Source organism: Toxotes jaculatrix, chromosome 10 (genome assembly GCF_017976425.1).
Source record: "Toxotes jaculatrix isolate fToxJac2 chromosome 10, fToxJac2.pri, whole genome shotgun sequence".
In the NCBI taxonomy this organism is placed as follows: Eukaryota; Metazoa; Chordata; class Actinopteri; family Toxotidae; genus Toxotes; species Toxotes jaculatrix.
This window is the reverse complement of record NC_054403.1, coordinates 17,161,697-17,185,557: the sequence shown is the minus strand read 5'-3', so window position 1 is coordinate 17,185,557 and position 23,861 is coordinate 17,161,697. Positions and strand designations below refer to the sequence as shown.

Here is a 23,861-nt window from a genome sequence, read left to right as displayed (position 1 = left end):
TCTGTGTAGTCTGGTGTGTGTTGTTCGACATTGGCCTTAGCGGAGGTCTGCGCTCTTCTAGTTCTCAGAGTGAATATAGCAGATAAGCAGTAAAAGTAAATCATTTTCCTCTAAAATCAAAGTAGAAATAGGAGGCAGCATAAAATACTCTAATAAGGTACAAGGAGCACAAATCAGTACTTCATTCATTGTACGTGGTTACATTCCACCAGTGACTATGGGAATACATTAGGACTGGAAGTATTTGTCCTCTGGCATCATGTACAATGAAGTTGGACACTGGGGGGATTTTTCCGTGGGTCCATTCGAAAAACTTCACCGACCAATCTGTGTGCAGGTCTGGCGCAGTGGCTCCTCCTCTCTGCTGCCTGCTCCCACATGTAACATTATCACCCTCCGTCTGTTGCATTGTCTCATTGGGGACGCTACGTACGGATCCCTGCACCATGGTAACTCCACCGGACCGGGAAGCTTGTAAGTGACATTAAAAAAAAAAGGGCAATGTAAACAGGAAATGAAGTTTGGATTAATATGAGGCATGGTTCCTTGATGTTCCTTCAGGCTACCAGCGGATTCATTAATTCTAGTCTTGTGCCACTCAGCAGAGCTGCCTGAAACTGTAGGCTGCATGGCACGTTACAGATAGTAAGGATTATATTTTCCTTAATGTTGTGTTAATTCAACCGGCTACTATGTTGCTCTCGCTCGTCCGGACCTGTGTGGCTCTACCTGAAGCCGGACCCTAGTCCGATCATTCCTCTCTTCCATTGTAACTGAGCGGTGGTCAGCGGTGCGCCCCCGTTCCGCCTGCCGGCACCTCGACGAGGATGGCCGGCCGCCGCGGCTGTGTGAACTCGCTCTGGTCGGGCACCGAGCGCGTCCGCATCGGCGAGCGCCTCAAAGCGACGCTAGCCGGCGTGCTGGAGCTGGAGCTGCTCAGGTGCAAACACCTGGAGATGGTGGACGCCGCTCTGGAGGACCGAGCCTCCGCTGCCGCCAACGCCGAGGAGCCACGGGCGGAGGAGGGAAGCGGAACCCCGGAGAGCGCCGCCTCGGACGCCGAGCATGGCTCTGCGACATCCCGCAGGCAACAGGTCAGTCAGTGCGTCTGTCAGCTCATAGCCCGGATCTCTACATGACGAGATTATTAAATATGGATGCAGGGATGATGGTGATCTGCCAACAAACCAGTCCCTCTGCGGCTCAGTAGACAGATTTTATCGCTGCCTGGCGGCGCATGGCTGTGCCGAGAGCTGAATACCCAATTGATTGAGATGGTGCCAGAGAGCATCCAAGCATGCAGCCCGATCATTATACACAGCGGCAGTGTGTGACCGTCACATGGAGCAAATGTCATTGAGGTCAGGGTACCAGGACCAGCTCCTGTCTGGCTGGCCCTGTGCCCTGCCTCAAGGTTATGCAGGAGGATGTGGTGGGATACAGGCGCTAAAATCATGTGTAGGTATTAATACACAAGCCAGCAACCAGACACTGCTGCATTGTTTGGCTCTGGCCAGTGAGCTCATCAGCTGTAAAGGTCACTTTGGCATTCAGATCACTGTGATTACAATATGAGGGGTGACTCCATCACTGTCTGTCTATTTTGTCCTGAGCTAAAAGTGCAGTTCTTATGTTTTTATTGTGAAATCGTGAATGCTCCAGTGGAGTGTGACCTACTCAGGAGAGGGTTAGGATGCGTGATCTCAGACTTCATCCTCAAACACACCCACACAGCAAAAGAAAGAAAACCATTTCCCAACCATGTCCTGAAATGGATATGCAGGTCTTTTTTTGTGATGAGAATGTGAGGAATGTGGGTTGACATGTAATACAGGAGGCCAGGATGTGAACAGGTCCAATCCTGAGGCCTGGATACTGAGACTATAGGTGGTCTGGTCCATTATGCATGAACGTGAACTAGAACTGAACCTGTGAAGTCATCAAGATGTATAATCTGTTGAAAGGTGAATGTGACTGCAGGATTTTATTGTGAAAAATGGGAGAAATATAATTAAGGCTGAAATGGACATTGGCAAGAAAATACTTAAAGTATCAGGAGTACTGGTGCTGACTTGATTAGTTGATTAATTAAACAAATTAATCAGCAACTATTCTGATAATCAGTCAGCCTTAAGTGATTTTTTTTTTCAAATAAATGCCAAATATTCTCTAGTTCCAACTGCTTATGAAGATTTGCGGCTTTTCTTTGCCTTGTGTGTTTGTAAACAAATATCTTTTTGTCTTTTTTGTCTCGTAAAACAAGATGTCCGAAGATTTCACCTTGGGCTTTTGAAAACTGTATCAGTTTCCTGACATTCTCCTATATACAGTTATTTATTAGTTGGAACCCTAGGGCATACCACAGCCTGTTTTCTGTCATGGGGCACCAATAACAACAACAATAATAATAATAATAATAATAATAATAATAATAATTTCACCTTTTCCCACAACCAGCAAGAAAATGAACCTCTTTTCACTGGTGAAATTGCTCTTTAAGATTAAAACATTACTAAAAATTATTTGACACAGTAATGTACCATCCCATATGTGAAGAATGAACCTTTTTTTTTTGTGGGCTGCAATTTCAAGAGGATTTACTGCACTGCCCACATTGTAGAGTGCAGTGATGTGCGTGTTATTTTCTACTAAATCAGTGTCTCATGGATTATCTCTGGATCATTTCCAGATTTGATAAACTGGTGGTTTGTTGTGTTCAGGGTCTGCTGGTGTTGGGAGATTTTCAACACAGGTGCTACAGTAAATGGGTCATTATTGGCCACAGTAATAACATTTCATTGTCATCCATATAAAGTATCAGATACTTTGTCACAGTCACTTCGCACATAATGTTTTTACACTGTGAATATGTGTGCTTGATACCAATGAGTGGTATGAGTCAGCAGCCTGCAGCACATAAATACATGTTCTGTTTAAACCAGGCCACAGCTGAAGTCACCTTTTTCAGAATGGTATGTTTATTTGACAAAAAATAATATGAAATCGTATCCCTCATAGGCTGCACCACTGAGAGGAAGACAACCTAAAATTAAAAAAAAAAAAAAAAAAAAAAATCAGTTTTTATCAGTGCAGGGACAGAAATTGCAGTCCCATCTGAGCGAGGGCATCAGCATGGAAGTGCGGCTCATAATGTGCTGCCTTCCTCACCGCCCACCTACCAACATCTCCTCTGTAGTTCCCCCCGTGGTGCTGAGATCTCCTGTGGAGAGGCCGACCAGCATTGCTCATTCTCACCTCTGAAGGGAGCTGCCAGTGTAGCAGAGCAGGCTGGCATTCTGCCCTCTGCCCGGGCTGGCATCCGCCAACACACACACACACACATTTGCATACATGGAGACAAATTGTTGTTCCTGTTGCTGCAAAAGTGACCATATAATTTGAACACTGCCGCAGCTGGAGAGAGAGGAAAATAGAAGAGAAAGTAGACACATACCTGCTGTTTTATTTACTACTATTAAGGTGAAAAGGTTTTGTGGAAAAGTAAAGGTTTCATCCACAAAGGCATTATATTCATTTTACCTTAAATTCATTACTTCTTTACAAACACAGGTTATTCTGCTTTCAAAAATATAACTATTTTGTAAGCTGAGGATTAGGTGACTCATCACATAATGCACTCTACTTTAACACCAGCTTTTTATTTATTTTTTATTTTTTTTGGAATTAAACTCTTGAAATGTGATTCATCTTTTCTCTCTCTAATAGCAGAGAGGGAGAAAGAGAGAGAGAGAGAGAGAGGAAGGGCAGAAGTTATCACTGTGCATTTGGTAGGCTGGGATTATGGCTGTATGGTGTCATCTGTGATGGAAAAATGCAACTTAAAATAACTATCTTTGCTGCCATGTGATGAATTCATGCATGCAGGCTTAAAAAAAAAAAAAAAAACACCTGTTAAAAAACGATGCTTCTTCAATAGCATTAGTGGAAAGAAAACACATTTAATTTAATTTTACAAAGGAGATGTTGATATGTTTTAATATAAATAATTCAGATTTGTGCATGAAGTCTGTTTTTGTAAATAGAACAAGCGTTGATTTTCAAATTAAGTAGTTCTCAGTGTTCTACCATGCGCACACTTGTCAGTAACTCTTCTTGCCTTCAGAGTTCGTGTCCAAGGCCAAGTTTGTGAAATCGTCTTTGTTGCCATTCAGGTTTGAAAAATAAGCTTCTCCTCTCCTTCTCCTCCCTTAAAAAAAACCCCACAGAGGGCAGCAGATTGGGAAGTAGAACAGCTTCCCATAATTTACATATACAGTAGAGCTGCAACAATCAGTCTTTTCAAATGTGAAAAATTTGTCGCCTTTTCTTGTCTTAACGTGCTGGATAACTGAATATCTTTAGCGTATGTGTCTCTGCTCCATCTGCAGGGCTGTGTGCGCTCTCACTGAAGGCAGCCTTTCTTGAAATTAGGTTTACTACTGGAAAGCATCATCTTACACGGAGAGCCATTACCCTGCCTTTTGGAGGGAGACAGCTTTTTGTCTCTGGTTCTAGCCTCGGGATCTGTCTCAACTCACCGGGAAAAAAAAGAAAAAGAAAGTCTGCAACATTGATGCAACTCAAAAGATCCACCTGAATATGTCAGCAAAGCTTGAGCGCGTCACTCCACTCAGTGGTGAAGATGAAGATGCACAGTGTGGGCTGTCTTTAAATTTCAACAGCGCATTAATAATGCATGGAACAATAAATACTGCGCCCTGTTGAACGAGCAAGTGCTTCTCTCCAAACACCGGCTCCATCCTACACTGTTTGACCACATTATTCTGCCTCAACATGGCAACCGCTGCAATTTGTCTCGCTGTAATGACATAATGCCCTTAATAAGAGGAGGTGTGTTGCTTGTGCAGCTGCGATCAATGTTGCACTATTATCCAATCGACCCATACATTTTCCACATGTTGCTAAAGAGGGGCTGTGCTGCTCCCTCACATGAAGGAATATCATGTTACACAGCTCTGGGCAGACCCCCACCCACTTGTCTGTCAACTGCCTATGATTTGATCATGGACTGGTCTCTGTGTAACATTATATCCTGCAACATGCAGTGCATTTTGCTGTTGAGGGATAATAAAGTAGAAGTTTGTGTAAGGAAAGAGCACTGAAGGGTATTTTTGCAGTGATTTACGCATTCAAGGGCCTTTTTAACGGGTTAATTCATATCTTTAAATTCACATGATTAAAGAAGGGAAGGGAAAAAACTAAAGTTGAAGCGTGTACAAGTGTAGAATGATAAACATATGGGCTTTTATGGCAGTTGGAAGAGAATGCAAGAAGTGGGATTCTGCAAGAGAACAGACGAGAGAACACACAAGCGAGCGAAAGTCACAACAAGACTTGGTTTGTGTGCGTTCAGGCTGAGGATGAGTTAAATATTTCGCCAGGCCTGTTGTGCTGTTGTGGTTGTGTGTGGGAGGAGAAGCGAGCGAGAGTTAGAGAGTGAGCAGCTGTAGCTATGGTGAGTAGGGGGCGGCTGGCTCGAAGGATATTACAGAAGTGGGGGGGGGGGGGATTATTTGTCATGGGCAGTGTGGGGGAGGTGGGGGTCCTTCAAGATGCCCTTCTCTCTCACCCGGCAACCGCTCACCCATCCCTCCCTCCCTCCCTCTCCTGCCCACCCCACCCTCCCCTCCTTGCCTTCACCGCCTTCACTCAATCAGTGACTCACACTCTTATTTCTCAGTCTCTGTCTCTTTTTTTGTCCCTCTCGCTCGTTTTGGTCACCCACTCAGCCACTTCTCACTTTAGATTCACAGAGGAAAAAAAAAAAAGAAAGAAAAAGAAACGGGGGACAGGAGTGAGTCAAAGCTCCCTAATCTCTCAGAGCTGAGATAAGCCTAAGACAGGTCAAAGTCTCAAACTCTTTCTCCCACTTCTTTTCCTTCCTCCTCTCTTTCCTCCTCAGTTCAACCCCTCCCCTTCCCTTCTGCTGCTCTGGCTGCTCTTTGTTACGTCATCTGTCCTTCCACATTATCTTCTGAACCCCCCCCCCCCCCACCCTGTCCTCTCCCGTCGCCCCAGCAGTGAGTCACTACCTGTATTGTTTCCTCAGTAACAAGAGGATTGATCAGTGCCACTCACAGTGTTTCTGTTGTCTGGGGTCGATCAGTCTAATGCAGGGGCTCTTGGCTGCTGTCCTGGGCAGGGGGGGTTGTTGGTGGTGGTGGGTTAGGGGATTTGGAGGATAATTGGAGGAGGGGGTTACTCTACCAAGTCTTTACTAATCTGGGAAACTGAGGCACTTTGCTAACCTTACGGGGTGATTGTTATTGTGCGAGGTGCCTCATTCCTGACGGTTCCGGTAAGCGTGGTGTGACGTCATTGGTGTGTGTCTGGTAAATGATATCACGACACACAAAACTACATGTCCTTTCACACGGCTCCTATTGTGTCTCTGCAGTTCCGAGGAGTTGTGTGCTTAAAGTTGTGACCTTATTGTGAATGGTGGAAAGAACCTTTACTCAAGTACTGCACTTTGATACAGTTTTAATTTTTATTCGACAGCTGTATCTACTAGTTACTTTAGATTTTACATTAAAAAATGTCAGTAACAGCACAAGTTATTTATTTTTGAGACTTTAAGTACATTTAATAGTTCATAATACCTAAACACTTGACAAGGGTTTTGAATTAAGGACTTATAATGGACTATTTTTATATTGTTGTATTGGAGCTTTTTGTAAGTAAAAGATCTGAGTACTTCTTCCAGTTATTTATCATTTCCTTTTTTCAGGGTAAAAAAAGACCATTTGCTGACTTATAGTGGAATCATATGAACTGATCTTATCATGTTATTGATCTACAAATTACTGCAAATTAATGAATTAAATTAACGATTCTACGCAAGATGTACTCAAAAACTAATAAAACAACTTAAAGTTTCATTTCTGCGTGTGAAGAGCTTGGTCTTGTGTAATCTGGAACAGTGGAGCATGGTTGATTATTTTGAACCTTTTGAGTATTTTATATGTGCTCCGAGTTGAGGTTGATCTACCATCAAGTTTGGCAAAAAAAAAAAAATTCTCAGCAGAATGTAAACGTACTTGGTATTTCTGAGCTTTCAGCGTCATCCTGTGGACTTCCTCTGTAGATGGATACGGTTTACTTTGCTATCAAGTGACTTAAGTATGGAATTTCAGTAATCTGATAACAGGTGGTTATACAAAGATGTCCTCCAAGTCAAATATTTTCATGGCTTTTATATATGATTTTGCACACATATCCTGCCACACTATTGTGATTGTGATTTCAAACGCATTGGCCAGCCATGCATCCATAGATATTCAGCCTAATACCTGATTGCTAAAATGAGATTAAATCCGAGAGGTGAAAAGCACTGTTTTAAGTGGAGCCACTTTCAGTATGTGATCATTCATACAGAACTAAAGGGAACATCTTCCACAGTGGTGAAATTTCATTTTAGCAAAGAAGCCCTGTAATGTGATGTGTGTCACAGTGAGTAAATCCTGCCATTAAACCCACTGGGTGATAATACCCATGCTAAATTAGACTAAATATCATCTAGGGAATTATGCCACTGTAATCTTTTGTAACAGCTTAAATATTGTCTGTTCCTGTGTTTGTAAACACTGTATGACTTTAAATGCACAATTTTTCTGAACTTGCTAGTTTTTTTTCCAGTTTTATGCACATATAGTCAATCACAGTATTTAGATATATTTGTCGTAATATTTGTTTTTTTTTTCTTTTTTCTGTGTTTCCCAGCTATATCTTATCACATTTTATTTTATTTTTAGGCTTCATCTCCTTCAGATATAATGGTGTTGCCCTGTCAGAGCAGCCCAGAGGAGTGTGGCAGTAACTCAGGGGATGGAACTGTCCACTCCTCATCTGCAAGGGGAAGTAATTCACGCTGGTCCACTCTGTCCTGGGACACCCCCTCTGACCTGCTCTCTCCCCCAACGCCAGACCCCAGTGGTATGGTCCATCTGGACAGCGACTCCAGACCTAGTTCAGGTAAAAATGTTTGTTCAGTTGTCAAAGTGGTGGACAGTGTGTGATAACAGCACTGACCTGTATGATGATGTTTGTCACCTTCTGTTAAAACTAGGCCTCACCTTGTGTTAGAGAAATCCCATTAAACATTAACCGTACCCTTTTTACTTTTGTTTACTTGCACTCTTTGTGACTTGGCACTGAATCATTCAGTTTCTTTCTTGCTGCCAACTTTTCAGTCTTTCTTGCCAAACTCTTATCCAGTCTCATTGTAACTCTGGTCTCTGTGTGTCTACACCTAGCTCAGACAGCTCTCTTTCTGCTGTGCACTCATACACACCTTCCTTTTTGACTATACTTTCATATAGAGGCTACCTGAAAACTTAGTAAGTCAACTCAAACCTAAAGGTTGACCTGTTCTTCTGAATTTTAACGCAGATTTTGGTGATATGTCCTGAAACTACCTACATGTTACTGGTTAAACAGTTGATTGAGTACTGTGACGTCTGTCTCTTGGAATTTATGTTAATGAAGTTTGAGTTTCTGTAGGTGATGTCTTGTCTTTGTTTAGCCAGTTTTTACTGACCTCACTAACTACCCATTTCTCTTTATATACGTCCAAAATAAACACTGTTGGTGCGGAAAACATTCCTCTGAAAAGACCTACCAGACAAAGAGTATATAGAACAGAAAATGTAAAACCTACAGGTTCAATCTGCAATAACAAACAGCAATTCAAAATAGCAACATTGATGACATCCATCACATGAAACTGTTTTTTAACATTTCTTAAAATTCAATTTAACATAAGCAGTAACATTTAAAGATACATTGACAACAGACATGAACAGTCCACAAAAGAAGAAAAACAAGTCAATGACAAAAAACAGCAGTCAGTCAAGCAGTAAGTACGATCACTAATTTAGAGTTTTATTAATAATATAATAGAGGGAATTAATCATAATAATTCAAATGAAATAACAGGCAGTAAATTACATAACAACCAGCAAGTTTCAGGACTGCATCGTCAACTTCTACAAATATTACAGAAAAATTGAGGGATGTTGTCGCTTAATACTGAATTTATTTTCCTATCTCTTGTCAAGGTTTCTATTCAGTGAGTGGAAGCTCTCTGTCAGACTCTTGCTACTCGGTGTCCAGTGATGCTGCTCAGGGAGGACCAGCGCCACCGGCCAGACCTTTGAAGCTGTGGGAGCAGGTTCCTCTGTCTGCCGACAACACTGACATCCTGTGGTCAGAAGGTGCAGTACAGCAACAGCTGCAGCAACAGCAGCAGCAGCAGCAGCAGCAACACCACCACCACCACCAGCAGGAGCAGGAGCAACCTGGACTGCAGGAGTGCCAAGAAGATGCTGAACCAACAGAAGGGACCCAAGTTTCAGGTGAGCTGGTGCAGATAATGGAGTTATGTCTTGTGAAGCAAACTGAAAATTAATTTTCAGTAGATGGCTGAAGCTAGTTCAGCAAGGACAACTGAAAACTGGCTATAAACATCAGCGGAGGTCTGATGTCTAGGAACAGCTGTAAGGGAATGGCATTCTAAAATTAAGAAAGTTAAATGCAATATTCTCTTCTCTCTTCTCTTTCAGTACTAAGTGACCTTGAAGCGACTGGTCTGAGCTTTCTGTCTGACCTCTGCTCAGGACTAGGTGATTCCTTGATTGTTTCCCTGCTCCCACTTCTCGACCCCACCTCCTCTTCCTTAACCCCCTCCCTCCATCTAAAACCCCAGCTGGACCCTCGCTACTGTACCGATCTGGTGTCCCGTCGGACCAAAGAGGTTTACCCCTACCCCAGCCCGCTGCATGCTGTCGCCCTCCAGAGCCCCCTCTTCACCTCCCAGAACCAAGAGCAATCAGTCTCTCTGAGTCCTGAAGAACCCCAACATGACGAACCACTAGAGTCCAGCACTGACCCAGCTCTGCCTCTCCAGCCCCCACAGCCTCCCACTCTGGCCTCCTTCACCCACCTGGAGCAGTACATCTCTCGTCTGGCTCGTCAGTACCACAGTCGGGTAACCTCCTCCACCTCTGATCTCACTTCAGCTGCCACCCCTGGTCCAATCATGCACAGAGGCTTTTGCACCCCTGGCAAAAGTCATGGTTCCACTCAGTCTCTTTCTGCCTTTGAGAGCCGCAGCACACCCTCCACCATGCCAGGGGGCAGCATCACTCCCTGTAAGTCACTGCTGGGAAACTCAGCCAGAGTCAGTCTCAGCACTACTGGGAAAAAGGCCACTAGGAACTCAATCAACCTGGGTAATCTTCCTTCAGCTACTGGAGAGGACTTGAACATAAACCTGCATCTCAACCTTAACTTGAACCTGGCGCCTGGTTTAAATTCCAGCCAGGGACTCGTGGACAATCCTAAAAATGGCAGTTGTGGAGCTTTGAGGGGTGACTTTACTACAGCTCCCACTGCCTCCTCTTCATCTCTCTCCTCAGCCACACCCACCCCAGCACTTAGAGCTCGCCCTCGCATTTCAACTTGTCCGAGCAGCCTGAGCCATCGCAGTTCCCTGGAGGTCACTTCAGGGTCTGGACCCAGTTCTGGATTTGGGTCATCAGCTTTCTGTCGCTCATTAGACTGGAGCACTGGTGCTCCATCTGAGACTGGACCATCTGTGTTTGGTACAAGTGCTGGATCAGCTCCAGGGTCTCAGCGTAGCAGCTTGATTCAAGAGTCTAGCTCCAGTCCCAAGTTAAGTGAAGACTCCCCCATGGTGGGAGAGATCTCCCGCCTCTCTGGCCTGTCCAGGGCTGTTGTGGTCGGACTGATGGAACAGGGTGTGGAGCTGGATATTGACTGCTTCCAAACAGATACTGCAGGTGAAGTGAGGGGTCACAGTAAAACTCACCTGAAAGCCCAGACAGATCATGACTATACTAGACTGACAGACCTGAATCCCCAGAGACCAATACAGCTCTCGCTCAGTGTTACCCATTCTCCCCAGTCTCAATCCAGTGTCACCCCTCCTCTGTCACACTCCAGCAGTCCCATACACCCTTATCAGTCCATCCATATTCCCCCTCCCCACTACTCTTCACATTACCACTACCAGCAAATCCCTTCCCCATCTGACCTTCCCTCTTCCACAGCCTCCTCCCCTGCCTCCCGCCCCACTCCCAGGGGTCGCTCCCCTCCGCGGCCTCTCCAGCCGTCCCCCCTAGGTGCCACCCCTCTCTCGGTTTTCCGTCGGGATGCTCCCTTCCAATGCTCCCTGCCCCACACCAATACCAGGACCTCTCCTATGGAGCATGGCTGCATCCAACCAAGAGGTGGATCACTTCGGCAGAGTGGTGGAGGAAGTGGAAGTAGTGGAGGGTGGAAGAGGACGGAGGGGGAAGGGCTTTACAAAGGAAAGCACACCTCTCATAAGTTGATCAGGGCAGCCACAGTGAGCAGCTATGCCAAGAGAGAGGACTACAGCTCTGTTTGGGGTGAGGGGGAGCAAAAGGAGAGAACAGCAGCTCAGACACCAAGAAAGACCTCCAACAAATTGTGGAGGGGCTTTGAGGGACGCCTCTGGGCCAAAGAATCAGAGAGCGAAAGGGAGGAGATGGACAGAGCTGAGTATGGCTATGGATGGAGGAGGAACAGCGTTGGAAGCTGGAGGAGGGAGCACCGCAGGATGAAGGCTTCATCCAGCAGTAATGACAAGAAGCCAAAAGTAGATAACTCCCCCATCTTCTCAAAGAAGAGGGGGAAGGAAGATGGGGAGAGACGGAGCTCCAGCCTCCGGCTTTCCAGAAGGGCTCTGTTCAGGAGTGAGTCCCAGGGTTTGCTGGTGCCTCGTAATCACAGCGAGGAGCCCACAAAGCGGGCACACTGGGTCTCCTCATTAGACGTGGGGCAAGGGGGCATGGGCATCCGCAAAGACGAAGGGGTCAGACTGCTGAGAGCAAAGGAGGAGGACAAACGTCTGTCCTCTACCGCCAGCCTCTTTAACCTTTCTCGCTCTCAGAGCCTGGAGGGCAGCTGCCACTCCCTTTCCCCTCTCTCCTCTCCTTCTTTTTCTCCATCCCCTCCTCCTCGGATGCCCCTCCAGCGCTCTCGATCACTGAGGGACTTGGGTAGGAGAGTGTTTGGCTCCATGAGGTCTCTGAGTCTCAAACGGAAGCCATCTAAGAAGTGACATTTGTACAATAACTGATCATCACAGTAGATGATTCTTCCATGTGTTGCCTGCAAAACAGCAGTGATGGTTGGTATTATATTTCATGTAAAAGGAAGTGCCATCATTTTTAATTTTCAGTCTTCAAAGATTTATAATTGATTAGACAGATACGCTGGTTCTATAATACTGGCTGTAGAATATCTGCCAGTCCTTTCATCCACCACCATCACAATGGAAGTTCCTCTCAGGCACATAAAAGTCTGTAAAACCTGCCATTAATTTTGTTCTTGGCTCACAACATTCATTCCAGTGAGGTTTTTGTAAATTTTTACTGACATAGCCACTTTTTATATCCTCCCAAAAAGCTAAAAAATATCAAATGTCAAATTTCTCCAAACCGGTTCTACGGCATAATCGGAGTGCTTTATTGTCAAACGATTGCCCTGCCCTCCCAAAGTCTTTAGTCACTGACAATGTGTTGGTGTAAATTGACAGAGAAATTTCCCTTTTAAGTGCAGCAAAGAAAAAAACTTCATTAGTGTAGGTTTCAGTGGAGTTCTTCAGTATGAATACAGTTCAAAAAGGATTTGACCACAGGAACAGTATTCTGGGATCCTTTTGTGGTTTAAAAGTATCCTAATTTAATAATAATATTCAGTAGGAACTCAAAATATTGACTATAAGCAGCTACATTACATATTGGTTAAATCCCCCTGTTACCATGAGTATGAATGTGTAAGTGTACACTCCCCTTTTGCATGCTGCTCTGTGACTTGTTCAGTGATTATAGCTATTGTGAGAATGTGATATTCCTCTTTGTTATGGGCAGTGTTGCCCCTGAAGTACAATCATATTGGCCAGATAATGACCAAAACCAAGCAAATACTCTTTAACTTGATATTGTGCTCAGGATTTTCAAATGAATATTGAATGATTAAAATATTGATGAGTTATTTGAGACAAAATGTGGCTTCTCATGGCTTACAATTAATAAAGGAAGCTGATAAATAAAACTTGTACTGTGATATACCAACATTATATATTGTCTGTTAAAAAGACATCTGAGCTTGGAGATTATTTATGAAAAAATATTTTACTTGAGAAGTCACAAAATCAACATTCACAGCACTAACCAGACAACTGAAATCACGGAGGCATTATCAGAACGTTGAGTAGTGCATGAAGAGTCTCACATTTTTGTGAAATATCCAAACTCTTGCTCTTTTGGGCTAAAAAACCAGCTCTGTTTCCATGTTGCTAGGAAACTAATGTTCCTGTCCTCTCTTTTCTATTTTCAGAAGCGACATCTTTACTTTCCTACTAACAGCGTTCCAGTACTCTGCATAATGTGCAATTCTTACTTTCCTAAGCTCACTTCATAAGCGTCTACAGGAGACACAGAAACATTAGTGATTCAGGATGTGTGATCATTCCTCATTCGGTTTGTGATCTGTTGAAAGCAGTCTCTCTTGGGTTGAGGCTTTATTTGGCAGGGTGAGCTGGCAGGCTGAACTCCCTCACCAGCTCTGTTCGTTTGGTTAAATCCCTTCTTCGGAGCTGCTCTTCAAGCTGGAAGAAAACATGCCTCGATACATGGCCTTCTCTTTTTGTAACTCCCGATTCAGTTTCTCCTCAGCCCTCTGAAGGTGCTTCCTCACATTAGCATCTGTGACAGAAAAATGAAGTTTTGTTTCAGAAAGTACGTTGGAGAAGGCTTGGAGAGAATTATGCAAGCAGTGTACATGTCTTTGAAAATCAGCAAGGTGCAAAAAACCTTTTCTTTACATGTCCCACAACTGGTCTTGCAAAAATGAACAGAAAATTAATGAACCAACTGTGATAAATTGGTCCATGAAATAAAAATACAGACTGCAATCTGGTCTTTTCAGCTCTGAATCTGCAGAGCATCAGATATTTCTGAAAGACCTTCAATACAGGCATTTCAAGTTGCATATCCTTTGATTAACTGTGACAAGTTCATTAGTGAGCTTTAGAGGTGCTGATAGGCAGATTTTGTTACTTTGGACAGTGCCAGGGTAGCCATTTTCCCCGTTTTCTGTCTTAATGCTAAGCTAACTGGCTGTGGCATCTTATTTAACGAACACTTAGGACAGTGATATTGATCTTCTCATCTAAATCTTGGCCAGAAAGCAAATAAGCATATTTCCCCAAATGTCAAACCAAAGACATCAGGCTCCATTAGCTGGTGGATCAAATTTCAAAAATAAAAGCATCTTGACAATTTTTTCCCCTCCTAGGCTGATTTATGATAGTAAGTGGTATCAATTATGAAATCAGGAACATTAGTAATGGTCTGTGTGCATTAATTGCTCTAAGGGAAGTCAGTCAGTCTATCACAAATGTGGATGATTGTGATGTACTGGCTCTTTTCTTACCATTAGGCTGCTCTCTGCAGGCCTGGATGAGGTACTGTTTGGCAGTCTGTGCATCTCCCATCTCCAGAGTCGCTACTCCTGCCCTGTACAGTGCCTTCGCATCGCCTGGTCGCCACTGCAACACCCGCAAGCTGTACTCCCGCACACGAGAGTAGTCAACACTCTGTCTCTGCAGCAAACAGGCTGAAAGAGTAAATAAGTACATATATACTATGAGATACTATAACTGTATTCAGCTGCTAATATCCATTGTAAGGAAATCAGTGAAAAAGCTGCCATATGAAAGAGGTAACATCCCTGAAGCTGCAATAAAGTGCAGAGGGATTTTGAAATGATTATGCAAACGACTCCAAATAAAACTACTAGTAACTACAGGAAACTACTGAGCTGATCCTCTGAATGGTTTTTTAAGAGCTACTACTTGCGTACTTTTTAACATGAGCTGTATTTAAGCCAATGAACAGCACTTCTACTTGATATTCTAGTTCTCCTTTCACTTGAAATGTTTGTGATGTTCTGTCTACCAGCTAAATTGTTGTAGCAGTCCACTTGTGTGTTTCTCAGTGAAGCCTCCTGTTCAGGTGTGAGAGCAGGTGACTCGGGTCCAAATCCTTTCACTGGCGCCATCACATCAGAGTCGAGGCCTCGGAGGACCAGCAGAGCACGGTGATATCGGCCAATGGCTGAGCGAATATTCTTCTCCCTGTAGAAAGCGTTTCCCTCTGTTTTCATTTGGGCTGCTTCCTCTAGCAAAGACCAAACCGGCTTCGTAGAAGTCTGTCGGCGTCCAGAAACGCTTGGTTCTGCTGCTGCTGCCGCCCCCTGCACATCTGGACTCTCCTCCCCTCCTCCAGCCTCCATTTCTGCAGTGGAGCTCACTGATAAAAAGGTAAGATTATTGTATGACTACTGGGAGCTATTGGCAGTGTTAGTACCAATACTAAGTCTTGTTTTGTGTTGTGATACTGGAGACAACAGGATCAGTACCAAAAAACTGGATCTCATCCTGAGCACATGGACATGCATGTAACTAAATATTAGAAAAAATAGAAACAAAAGGAAAAAAAATCCTCATGCAAAAGTTTTGCTGGTAATTAAAACGTATTCAGAATTTGCCTATTATAATGCATTCACTTTTTACATCATGGCCATATTTCTCTCCCTTACGTTACATTATACATGTTAACAAAAAGTACCACCCCATGCCTGTTTCTTATATTTCTCTGAGAGAAATTAACAATGGGGTTCACTGATATTACACTTTACATATACAGTTTTTATATATCAGCACCTACCTCCACCACACTTTGAGGAAACTTAAAGTTTTTTGTTTTTTTTTAATTACCAAACGTCATCTATTAGTAACATTTTAAGACTTTAACAGGTGCTCTGTACAGCAGACCGTTGACGGTTTGTAGCTATAGCTAACCGAGCTAACACTGTTACCATGGTATCTTCGCCTCTTCACACACACACTGGCTAACTTTCGCTCAGTTCAGTTTAGGATGTCTACACATTTTAACGATTTGCTACATTAAAATGCCATGGATAAAATGTTATGCATCATCTCACCTGACAAACTACTGGGAAGACACCGACAGCTAGCTATGACTTCCCCCTGTTAACAACCATTCTGCTGCTTCTGTTAGTCGCTTCCTTGTTTTTCTTAAACAGTGGTAAAAACTTCAACTCCACGCAGCGTTACTGCCCCAACAAGGCCAAACAAGGAATTACCAGTAACGTTACATAAACACAAAAATATGTATTAAATGTATGATACCCTCCGTATTTTAGGAAAAGACCCAAAAATGTTATTTTTCATCGAAATTTTTGGGTGAGGTGCACTATAAACAAAGTTTAAGTTAATGAGAGAAATGTGTTTTGGTTGTTGTTGCTTCACTTGGTAGTTTGACACTTGAAAGCTGTTTTCACATTTAATTAATTTTGATTTAATAGGGAAAGTTTCTCCATGCTCACCTTAAATCTGAGTATGACCAGTACCTTTGAACATAATTTGTGACACTACAACTAGTTTGAAGGCCAGTCCTTGTCCAACCGATGCAGCTTATACAAGTGTGATGTGGAAATTTGAAGTCTCCAGTGCACATTCACTGAGAATGAACTTTTCAGACAAGTAGGACGCATCTTGCACTTGTTAATTTCCAAAATTTCAGTTCCACTCACCATTTAGAGACAGTCTGACATTTTCATTTATATTCCTCCCAGTTTATATGGGTTTTTATTTATTGTTTGATACTTTACCATTAAATGACATTATTGTGTTGTCCCCTTAACAAAAGTCAACAGGCTTTGTTAATCAAACCCCACAAAAAATTTGAATTTGAAAAAAAAATTGAAAAAAAACCAAAACAAAAAACCCCCACTAATGTAATTATTACAAATTCACTAACACATGCACTTGTTGCAAGTGATGAATTCATACACCATCCTGTGGCCAAGATTATAATTTCACAAAGATTAAGTATTTGGTATAAAAATAGAAACACGGTTACATAGGCCCAAACAAAAATGTTTGCACTCTCTCACACATTTTCAATCATTTCTCTTTCAGTCCTGCTGATTTGTAGTCAACATTAATTCAGTCTCATTTTGACCTTCAGGTTTGTCCTCATCTGCTTTGGTGGTGCGATTGCTCATTAACGTTAGTTTTGGTGGCAGTTTGTGGGTTTTCACTTTGAATATATCCCATCTCTCAGAAATGAGTCCTTTGTTGAAGAGCAGTGAAGCCAGGTAGGAGAATAACAAAGTGGCAAAGATGGTGGACAACATGCAGATAGTCATAACAGGAGCGTGCTGGATATACACGCCATCTTCAAGAGTGCAACCTGGGAAGTGAAGAACAACTGGCAACCCAATAGAAGGCTCACCACTCAGCACTCTCAACAATACCCCAACTAGTAAGCCCATGATGGAGCCGTAGCCATTGGAGATGTTCAAGAAGAGGACGCAGATGAGTTGAGGGAACATGATGGCGTAAGTTATGCCTGAGCCCAGGATCCAGAAAACCATGATGCTGTTGTGTAGGAAGGTGAGCGATGTGCCAGCCAAACCCACCAGCACCACAGTGACACGGATCACCCACAGAAGCTCCTTATCTGATGCCTGCAGGGGAAAAAAAATGACAGCTGGAAGCTGAATCAGAAAAAGAAATAACCACAAGTCGAATCGTCCTCTCAGGTCTCCTCTTACCTTGGTTCTCAGGATGTTCTTATAGATGTTGGACGTGAAGATGGAAGCAGCTGACAATAAAGCTGAGTCTGTTGATGACATCACGGCGGCAGCTATAGCTCCAATACCAATAATGGAGATGTAGTTTGGAGTGAGGTGCTGCAGAGCAATGGGCAGAACCTGACCGGCCTCTCCTCGCTCGTATGGGGACTGGGAGCCATATAAGGTCATGTTCCAGTCTGACATTAAAAAAAAAAATCAGAAATATCAAAAAAATGAACATAATTTTTTCACACTTCTATACAACTCAACTGCCGTACTTGTTGATGCCGCGACTGCTCCAATCAACACAGAAGGGATTCCAAGTATGAAGATGAGGGGTGCTGCAATGAAGCAGGTGATCCTGGCTGTGGCTGATGAGGAAGCTGACAGCGTCCTCTGGTGGAAGTCCTGATACCCCAAGTTACCTAAAGCCTTAGAAAAACAAACAAAATTTCTATATTTACTTAGATTTTGACTTTTTACAGTAGGAATAACACTAATGACTTTTATGATGGCCCTGTTCTATTTAACTGTGACAGTTTTATTCAAGCCATGTCAGTATGACAATGAGCCTCTGGCATTTATAAATTACTTCATGTGCAGATACAAGTGTAGAAAAATTCTGAATGCAGTCTTTACCAATATTAAGAAATTATCAATCCACCTCCACGCTCTTTCTTTTTCCACTGTGCCCATCCAGGGTGCCTGATAGGTAAAGTTGAAAGCGGTCTTGGTGATATCAACCGAATAGGGGTTCATCAAGATGAAAGGGACAGAGAGCCACTGCAGAAAAAGAACCACAGACATAAACTTTTTCAAATGTGGTGTGATGAGGTTCTACCAGTTTGGAAGCCCTGAAGGAACCATAAGGGGCCTCCAAACTGGTAGAACCTCATCACACCGGTTTGGAAGCCCTGAAGGAACCAAATAGCTTTTCATAAATATAAGAGGTTATATAGGCTTTCTCCCTTGAGAAACTTTTTTTGAATTCAGTCCAGCTGTTATGAATGAGGCCTTAGGATGTTTAAGTTAAATTCTCTCATAGTAAACTTTTGTTAAAAAGATTTCCCATAGTGGGAGGTATGGCATGTAAGGCCAATGCTACACTAGGTAAGGGATGATTCAGCTGTTGGGGAAGAAACTTGAATGTACACATCATTGGTCTTAAAAATATTATTATTCAGTTTACAGTTGTTTGTTGTCTTAACCAGTCCTAAGTAAAATTCGCTGAATTTAAAAGAGATTTAGACCCTATATGTGCACATATCGAGGGCTGGGTGGGGCTGTTATTATTTTTTTGTATTTGTTAAATGATATTAAGTGTTTTCTGTCCATAATCCTTAAAGTGTTTTTATTCTAAAAACACTTTGGTTAAAAAAAGGATTTCCTGTGTAAGAGAGGAACTCACCAAACTGAAGAATATGAGAGTTAGCTGTATTATGTCTGTGTAGGCCACAGAGTAGAGACCCCCCAACAGTGTGTAGATGATGGCTACTGCTGCAGAGATCCAAATGCAAAGAGGATAGGACATATCCAGGATCACACTCATAGTTGCACCTACAAAAGTAACATAATCACATACATTCAGATTTATATTCATTCACACACACGAATATGTAAAAAAATAAAAAAATTTAGAATATCTGCTCATTCAGTTAAGCACACAACATCATACAGTGCATATCAGTATGATGTTGATAGACCACTTGATAGTTTCTGACCAATATTCATGACTGAGATTTGATATGCAAAACTAACATGCAAAATATGTGAAAAACAAAATCATTCCTTTAAGCCAACTTTATGTTCTGACTAGTGGGATGAACTGAGTTTTGTTTTTGTACATGGAATGTTACAGCTGTCCTGTTTCCCCTCAGGACAGTCTATTTGACAGGTTGACAGGTTGACCGCATAATATATGTTTTTGTTTTGTTCTGTTAAAGAAAACTGACATCAGTGTCACTTACCTAAGCCAATAAGAGTTCCTGTTACCCATATTATATCAGATATCAGCAGTGCCACAGATAGAACTCCACTGACAAAGTTTCCATACTTGATCTGGAACGGGTCCATCATTGTCACATATTTTCTGTCTCTCATCTTCTTGGCGAAGAAAAGCCCACCTTAATTACACAAAGGGAGACAGATTTGTGTCGCTGCATGGGAGTGCCACTGCCTGTATCCATGCATCTGTTCAAAGTCCTCCACCGATGTAGTAGTGCAGTCCTATAACATTTTCAGACTAATGTTTAAAAAGTTAAAAAAAATGCTCAGTATCAATGTAGCAAAACAGAAGGCATTTGTCTTTTTATTCCAAGCATTCCTCTTCCTGGGTACCCACAATGCATCTAGCCCACAGACAGTTCCGTCAGAGTTTCAGGTATGTAGTGTTAGTAGCGGCAAATGTAGCTTCAAGCCATTAGCCTCAAGCAGAGATGAGGAACTGGCTGCACAGGTCTAGTAAGTTCACTTCTTTCGTACACAAAGCCATGGATTAGAGATAACATATATATATATGTACATATGTACATACATATATATATATATATATATATATATATATATATATATATATATATATATATATATATATATATATATGAGATATATATAACGCTATATATCTCAATATCACACTAAAACTGTCTTACCCACAATGAAAGACAGGGCTGCTGTTACTGGCATGACAGCCCAGGTTAGTCCTAAAGTTGGCATATACACCGCCTCTGTCAGACCAATGATGAAGCCTCCTCCAACAAATGTAGCTGTAGGAAGAACAGAACACATACGCACACATTTACTGGTGAAATAAATGAAACTTCAAGCAAGAAAAATCTAAAATTTCCTATTTCTCAAGTGTTTCGAATAACTCATAACAGTCAAACTAGCTGGTTGGGTGCTTGGAAATAATGTGTTTCTTGACTCTTTTGTTTTTTGCAAAGGCATCACTCTTATACATATCCCAGAGTTACATTTTCTTATCTAGTTTAGCTAACATCTAGAATTCTGGATATGCCAAAGTGGCACAGTTCAGATACAGTTAATATGATGAACAAAGACAATGCACTGCAGCCGAAATTGCTTGCTAGCCTACTAAGTACAGAGACTGTGTAGTAAAACACTGTGGGTGCAAGTCACATATTGGCAAGAATAGTCTGCAACATGATTGTCCCTGACACAGAACGTGACACTGTCAGCTTGGTATGAATATAAATTCTGAAGCTGTACAGAAATAACAAGATTTATAGGTCCTGAGGATTATACAGGGTTCCAGTACTTCACCTTATTTGTATAATGCATTTAAGTCCACTATTGCATGTAATGTGTCTCACATGAAAATGGCATTTTGACAGTCATTTCTGTCCCTATAAATAGTTGATTATATAAAACATTTTGAACTATACCCTCAGTCTTCTACCTTGACCACTATTATTCTCCTCAGGTGCACTTGTCTCCAATAGACACATCATGACTGTGAGAAATCTCTCGAAGTAAATGGAAATGAAATCTACATTGTCTTGAAAAATTCACACATTTACCAAAAGAAATATAAGTGTTTGTGAGATAACAAAATAGTAAAGTCAGTGACAAGTCTGTGTGTTTGTGTGTACGTGTTGAGTGCTCATTATGAGCTTCTGCACTTCTAACCATATACATGTGTATGTCTGCTTCTCTGCCAAATCTAACCCGAACAGCTATAAAACAGTGTTTTATGTTTGGTTTGTTTTTTGCTAGTGCAGTTTATTAATACAAGTGAGACACTTAACTCATGAGGTTAATGTGAGCAGTGCGTACTTTTCAAAACACACCTTTTTCACCGGGTAAGTCATAGCTGCTCTTAAGCGACTCAAGTAGAATACAATGCCTCTACTTAAACATTACGGAAAATGCCTTCTTTTAAAACTATAATTACAAACCCGTTGTGCAACAACGGGTTTGTGGAACGTTTGGTTCGCGACAACTGGAAAAACGTAACGAGACTTAATATAGACTGTAAACCTACAGCCTATAAATAAATGAAAACGAAGGGTGCTAAACCGAGACATTCGATTTAATAAGAAATTAAAAAAAAAAAAAAAAGTCCCAGCAACTGCTTCTTTAATTTTAAAGTGTTGTTGCTGTTCTCACTTCCGCACACAGTTTGTCTGCACACTCACCTGTCATGGAGAAGACTCCCACCACCAGGCTAATCCCTCTGTTTCCCAGCAGAGTCATCTCTGTCCGGTCAGCCTGGCTGTCCTTCTGCGCCCGCTTGGACTTCATGGAGGCCCAGACGCCGGTTGCCAGCACCATCAGGTAGAAGAGCACCATCACTACTAGTCCGGGGACGTTCAGACTCATCGTGCATTGACTGACTGTCGGTCGGACTGACTGAGTGACTGGCGGACCGTGGACTCCGCTAACTCACAACACACCACCTGCGTTTTAAAACAAGTAGGACCGGATTTCATTTACAGAATCAGGACTGAATGGTAAAACCATCAACGCCCAGCTGAGGATACACACACACACACACAAACACACAAAGAGCATGAGTAGTTCACATTATTGTTTACATATTGTTATTTAATTTGTTGGTTTACCTACAGACTAATGCTGTTATAGATTTCTCACATATTGTTTTATTATATCACAATAAAAAAAATGCATTCATTCATTGTGAATTTATTTGCACTGAATGGGAAGCATATAACAGGCCGACCAATCAATCAAACCATGGAGTACCAGAAAGGACAAAAGTCACTCTCACTTGTGTTTGCTTTGTGCTTATTCACCCAACTGATGTTCAAGTAGATATAAAATTATTCTGACCACTTCAATAGGACTGACGTTAAAGGCGTGAGTCTAAGGCTGATATGCAAAGATAAACAAATGTGGGTGTTGCATATTACCATGGTTCATGTTTTGCTTGCAGAAGGAAAAAGGTTTCAGTTTCTCCTTGGATTAATGGTATCCAGGGGAAACTTTCCTGGCAAAACAAGTGTAAAAATATTTCCAATCCTCAAAAACAGATGTTAGAAAAAAGTGAGTACTGTCTTGTAATCAGGATTGTCTTATTTTTGGGCCACTACTCTAACAAAAACTCAGCTAATCTCTTCAACAGCTAATCTCTTCAACAAGACAGAGTTGTGACCTGTGGTTTGATCACAATGAAACAACAATGGCCTGAAAAAAATAAGCACACAACCCCACAAATGTCATGACAGTTTCATTCACATATCCTCCTAATCCTATAGCATTATTTTTGGGCAAATATATGATGCTGCCATATTAGTGAAACTGTTCTCTCTTTTAACTGGTTTCTCAGTTAGTGATGTTTGTAAAGTCTGTGTATGTTTTGCTGCTGTGCATGTCACAACAGTGGCTACATCTCTGTGGTGCTGAATTGTGTGCAGTGTCTTTTTTTTTTTTGGTATTCAGCTCTGAGTATCAGTGTAAGGGTTAGTCAGATATAAGATCATGTAAATCTATGCTCTTTATAGCCATAGAAAGGTTCACTTTTTTACATGTAAACTGGGAGGAGGGGGCACCTCAATAGTGGTCACTTTAGGGCACCGCACTGTTAATCCTGGAAAGTATAATTAGGAAAATGTGTTATATTGCTATGTATTATATCATGAGGTTATTGATACATAAATGTGTAAACTGCATTTTACTGTTGCAGCTGGTTGAAGTGGAGCTAATTTTTAACGTATCCAAGGTCGCGGCTTATGATTTTTCTAAAATATGGGTTAATCATTTGATTATTTTCTTTATCAAGTGATTGACTGGTTGGCTTGTAAAAATTCTGAAAATTGTGAAATTAGCAGTTACCCAAGTCAAACCAAACCAACAGTCCAAATCCTAACATCCAAAAAATTAATTATTAAATTTATTTATATATATATATATATAACGGAAAAGCATCAAATCCTCACTTTTGAGAAGCCGGAACCTGAAATATTAATTATGTTTGCGTGAAAAATGATCATAAAACGGTCCATACCTGTCTGGTTGCTACATTAAACATCGTTTGTTTCATTAAAATAACGATCTTGTCGCCTCTAAAAAAGGCAGCAGGGCGCGGCGCATTGCTCCGGCAGAGCTGCGCCGTACTGACTGTGCAGTTTCTTGTTACCACC

The 23,861-nt window shown here is 42.0% G+C and overlaps 3 protein-coding genes across 5 annotated transcripts; 1 reads left to right on the top strand and 2 right to left on the bottom strand.

Annotated features, from left to right (window-relative positions):
* The first annotated feature begins 424 nt into the window (after positions 1–424).
* On the top strand, positions 425–13,170 carry si:ch211-168f7.5. The gene is made up of 4 exons (XM_041048441.1): positions 425–1,094; positions 7,776–7,995; positions 9,081–9,377; positions 9,585–13,170. The coding sequence occupies exons 1-4, from the start codon at positions 828–830 to the stop codon at positions 12,128–12,130; spliced, it is 3,330 nt and encodes a 1,109-aa protein (XP_040904375.1). The 5' UTR covers positions 425–827; the 3' UTR covers positions 12,131–13,170.
* A 16-nt stretch (positions 13,171–13,186) lies between these two features.
* ttc9c (tetratricopeptide repeat domain 9C) lies at positions 13,187–16,190 on the bottom strand. The gene is made up of 4 exons (XM_041048442.1): positions 16,081–16,190; positions 15,033–15,386; positions 14,509–14,691; positions 13,187–13,778 (listed from the first exon to the last, which is right to left on the bottom strand). Exons 2-4 carry the CDS (start codon positions 15,367–15,369, stop codon positions 13,651–13,653), a joined length of 648 nt encoding a protein of 215 aa, XP_040904376.1. The 5' UTR covers positions 15,370–15,386; positions 16,081–16,190; the 3' UTR covers positions 13,187–13,650.
* A 543-nt stretch (positions 16,191–16,733) lies between these two features.
* Positions 16,734–23,832, bottom strand: LOC121189009 (high-affinity choline transporter 1-like). Of its 3 annotated transcripts, none has more exons than XM_041048990.1 (9): positions 23,726–23,832; positions 21,897–22,157; positions 20,391–20,504; positions 19,707–19,862; positions 19,148–19,296; positions 18,379–18,522; positions 18,018–18,171; positions 17,719–17,936; positions 16,734–17,631 (listed from the first exon to the last, which is right to left on the bottom strand). In XM_041048990.1, exons 2-9 carry the CDS (start codon positions 22,078–22,080, stop codon positions 17,077–17,079), a joined length of 1,674 nt encoding a protein of 557 aa, XP_040904924.1. In that variant the 5' UTR covers positions 22,081–22,157; positions 23,726–23,832; the 3' UTR covers positions 16,734–17,076. The 3 variants fall into 3 exon arrangements, with proteins under 3 accessions (XP_040904924.1, XP_040904925.1, XP_040904926.1); XM_041048991.1 differs by lacking the exon at positions 23,726–23,832 and adding an exon at positions 22,632–22,728; XM_041048992.1 differs by lacking the exons at positions 21,897–22,157; positions 23,726–23,832 and having other exon boundaries at positions 20,395–20,476.
* Between the last annotated feature and the right edge of the window lie 29 nt (positions 23,833–23,861).

Bases quoted from the DNA above. Each gene is read 5' to 3' on its own strand.
- si:ch211-168f7.5 (XM_041048441.1), top strand. From the start codon at position 828: ATGGCCGGCCGCCGCGGCTGTGTGAACTCGCTCTGGTCGGGCACCGAG. The intron at 1,095-7,775 runs GTCAGTCAGTGC...TTTTATTTTTAG, and splicing joins CGACATCCCGCAGGCAACAG to GCTTCATCTCCTTCAGATAT. The intron at 7,996-9,080 runs GTAAAAATGTTT...TCTCTTGTCAAG, and splicing joins CGACTCCAGACCTAGTTCAG to GTTTCTATTCAGTGAGTGGA.
- ttc9c (XM_041048442.1), bottom strand. From the start codon at position 15,369: ATGGAGGCTGGAGGAGGGGAGGAGAGTCCAGATGTGCAGGGGGCGGCA. The intron at 14,692-15,032 runs GTAGACAGAACA...TTACTCTTTCAG, and splicing joins CTGCTACAACAATTTAGCTG to CCTGTTTGCTGCAGAGACAG. The intron at 13,779-14,508 runs GTAAGAAAAGAG...TTTCTGTCACAG, and splicing joins CTGCAGAGAGCAGCCTAATG to ATGCTAATGTGAGGAAGCAC.
- LOC121189009 (XM_041048990.1), bottom strand. From the start codon at position 22,080: ATGAGTCTGAACGTCCCCGGACTAGTAGTGATGGTGCTCTTCTACCTG. The intron at 19,297-19,706 runs GTAAGTGACACT...TTACTTTTGTAG, and splicing joins AGGAACTCTTATTGGCTTAG to GTGCAACTATGAGTGTGATC. The intron at 17,632-17,718 runs GTAAGAGGAGAC...TTTCCCCTGCAG, and splicing joins AGAACATCCTGAGAACCAAG to GCATCAGATAAGGAGCTTCT.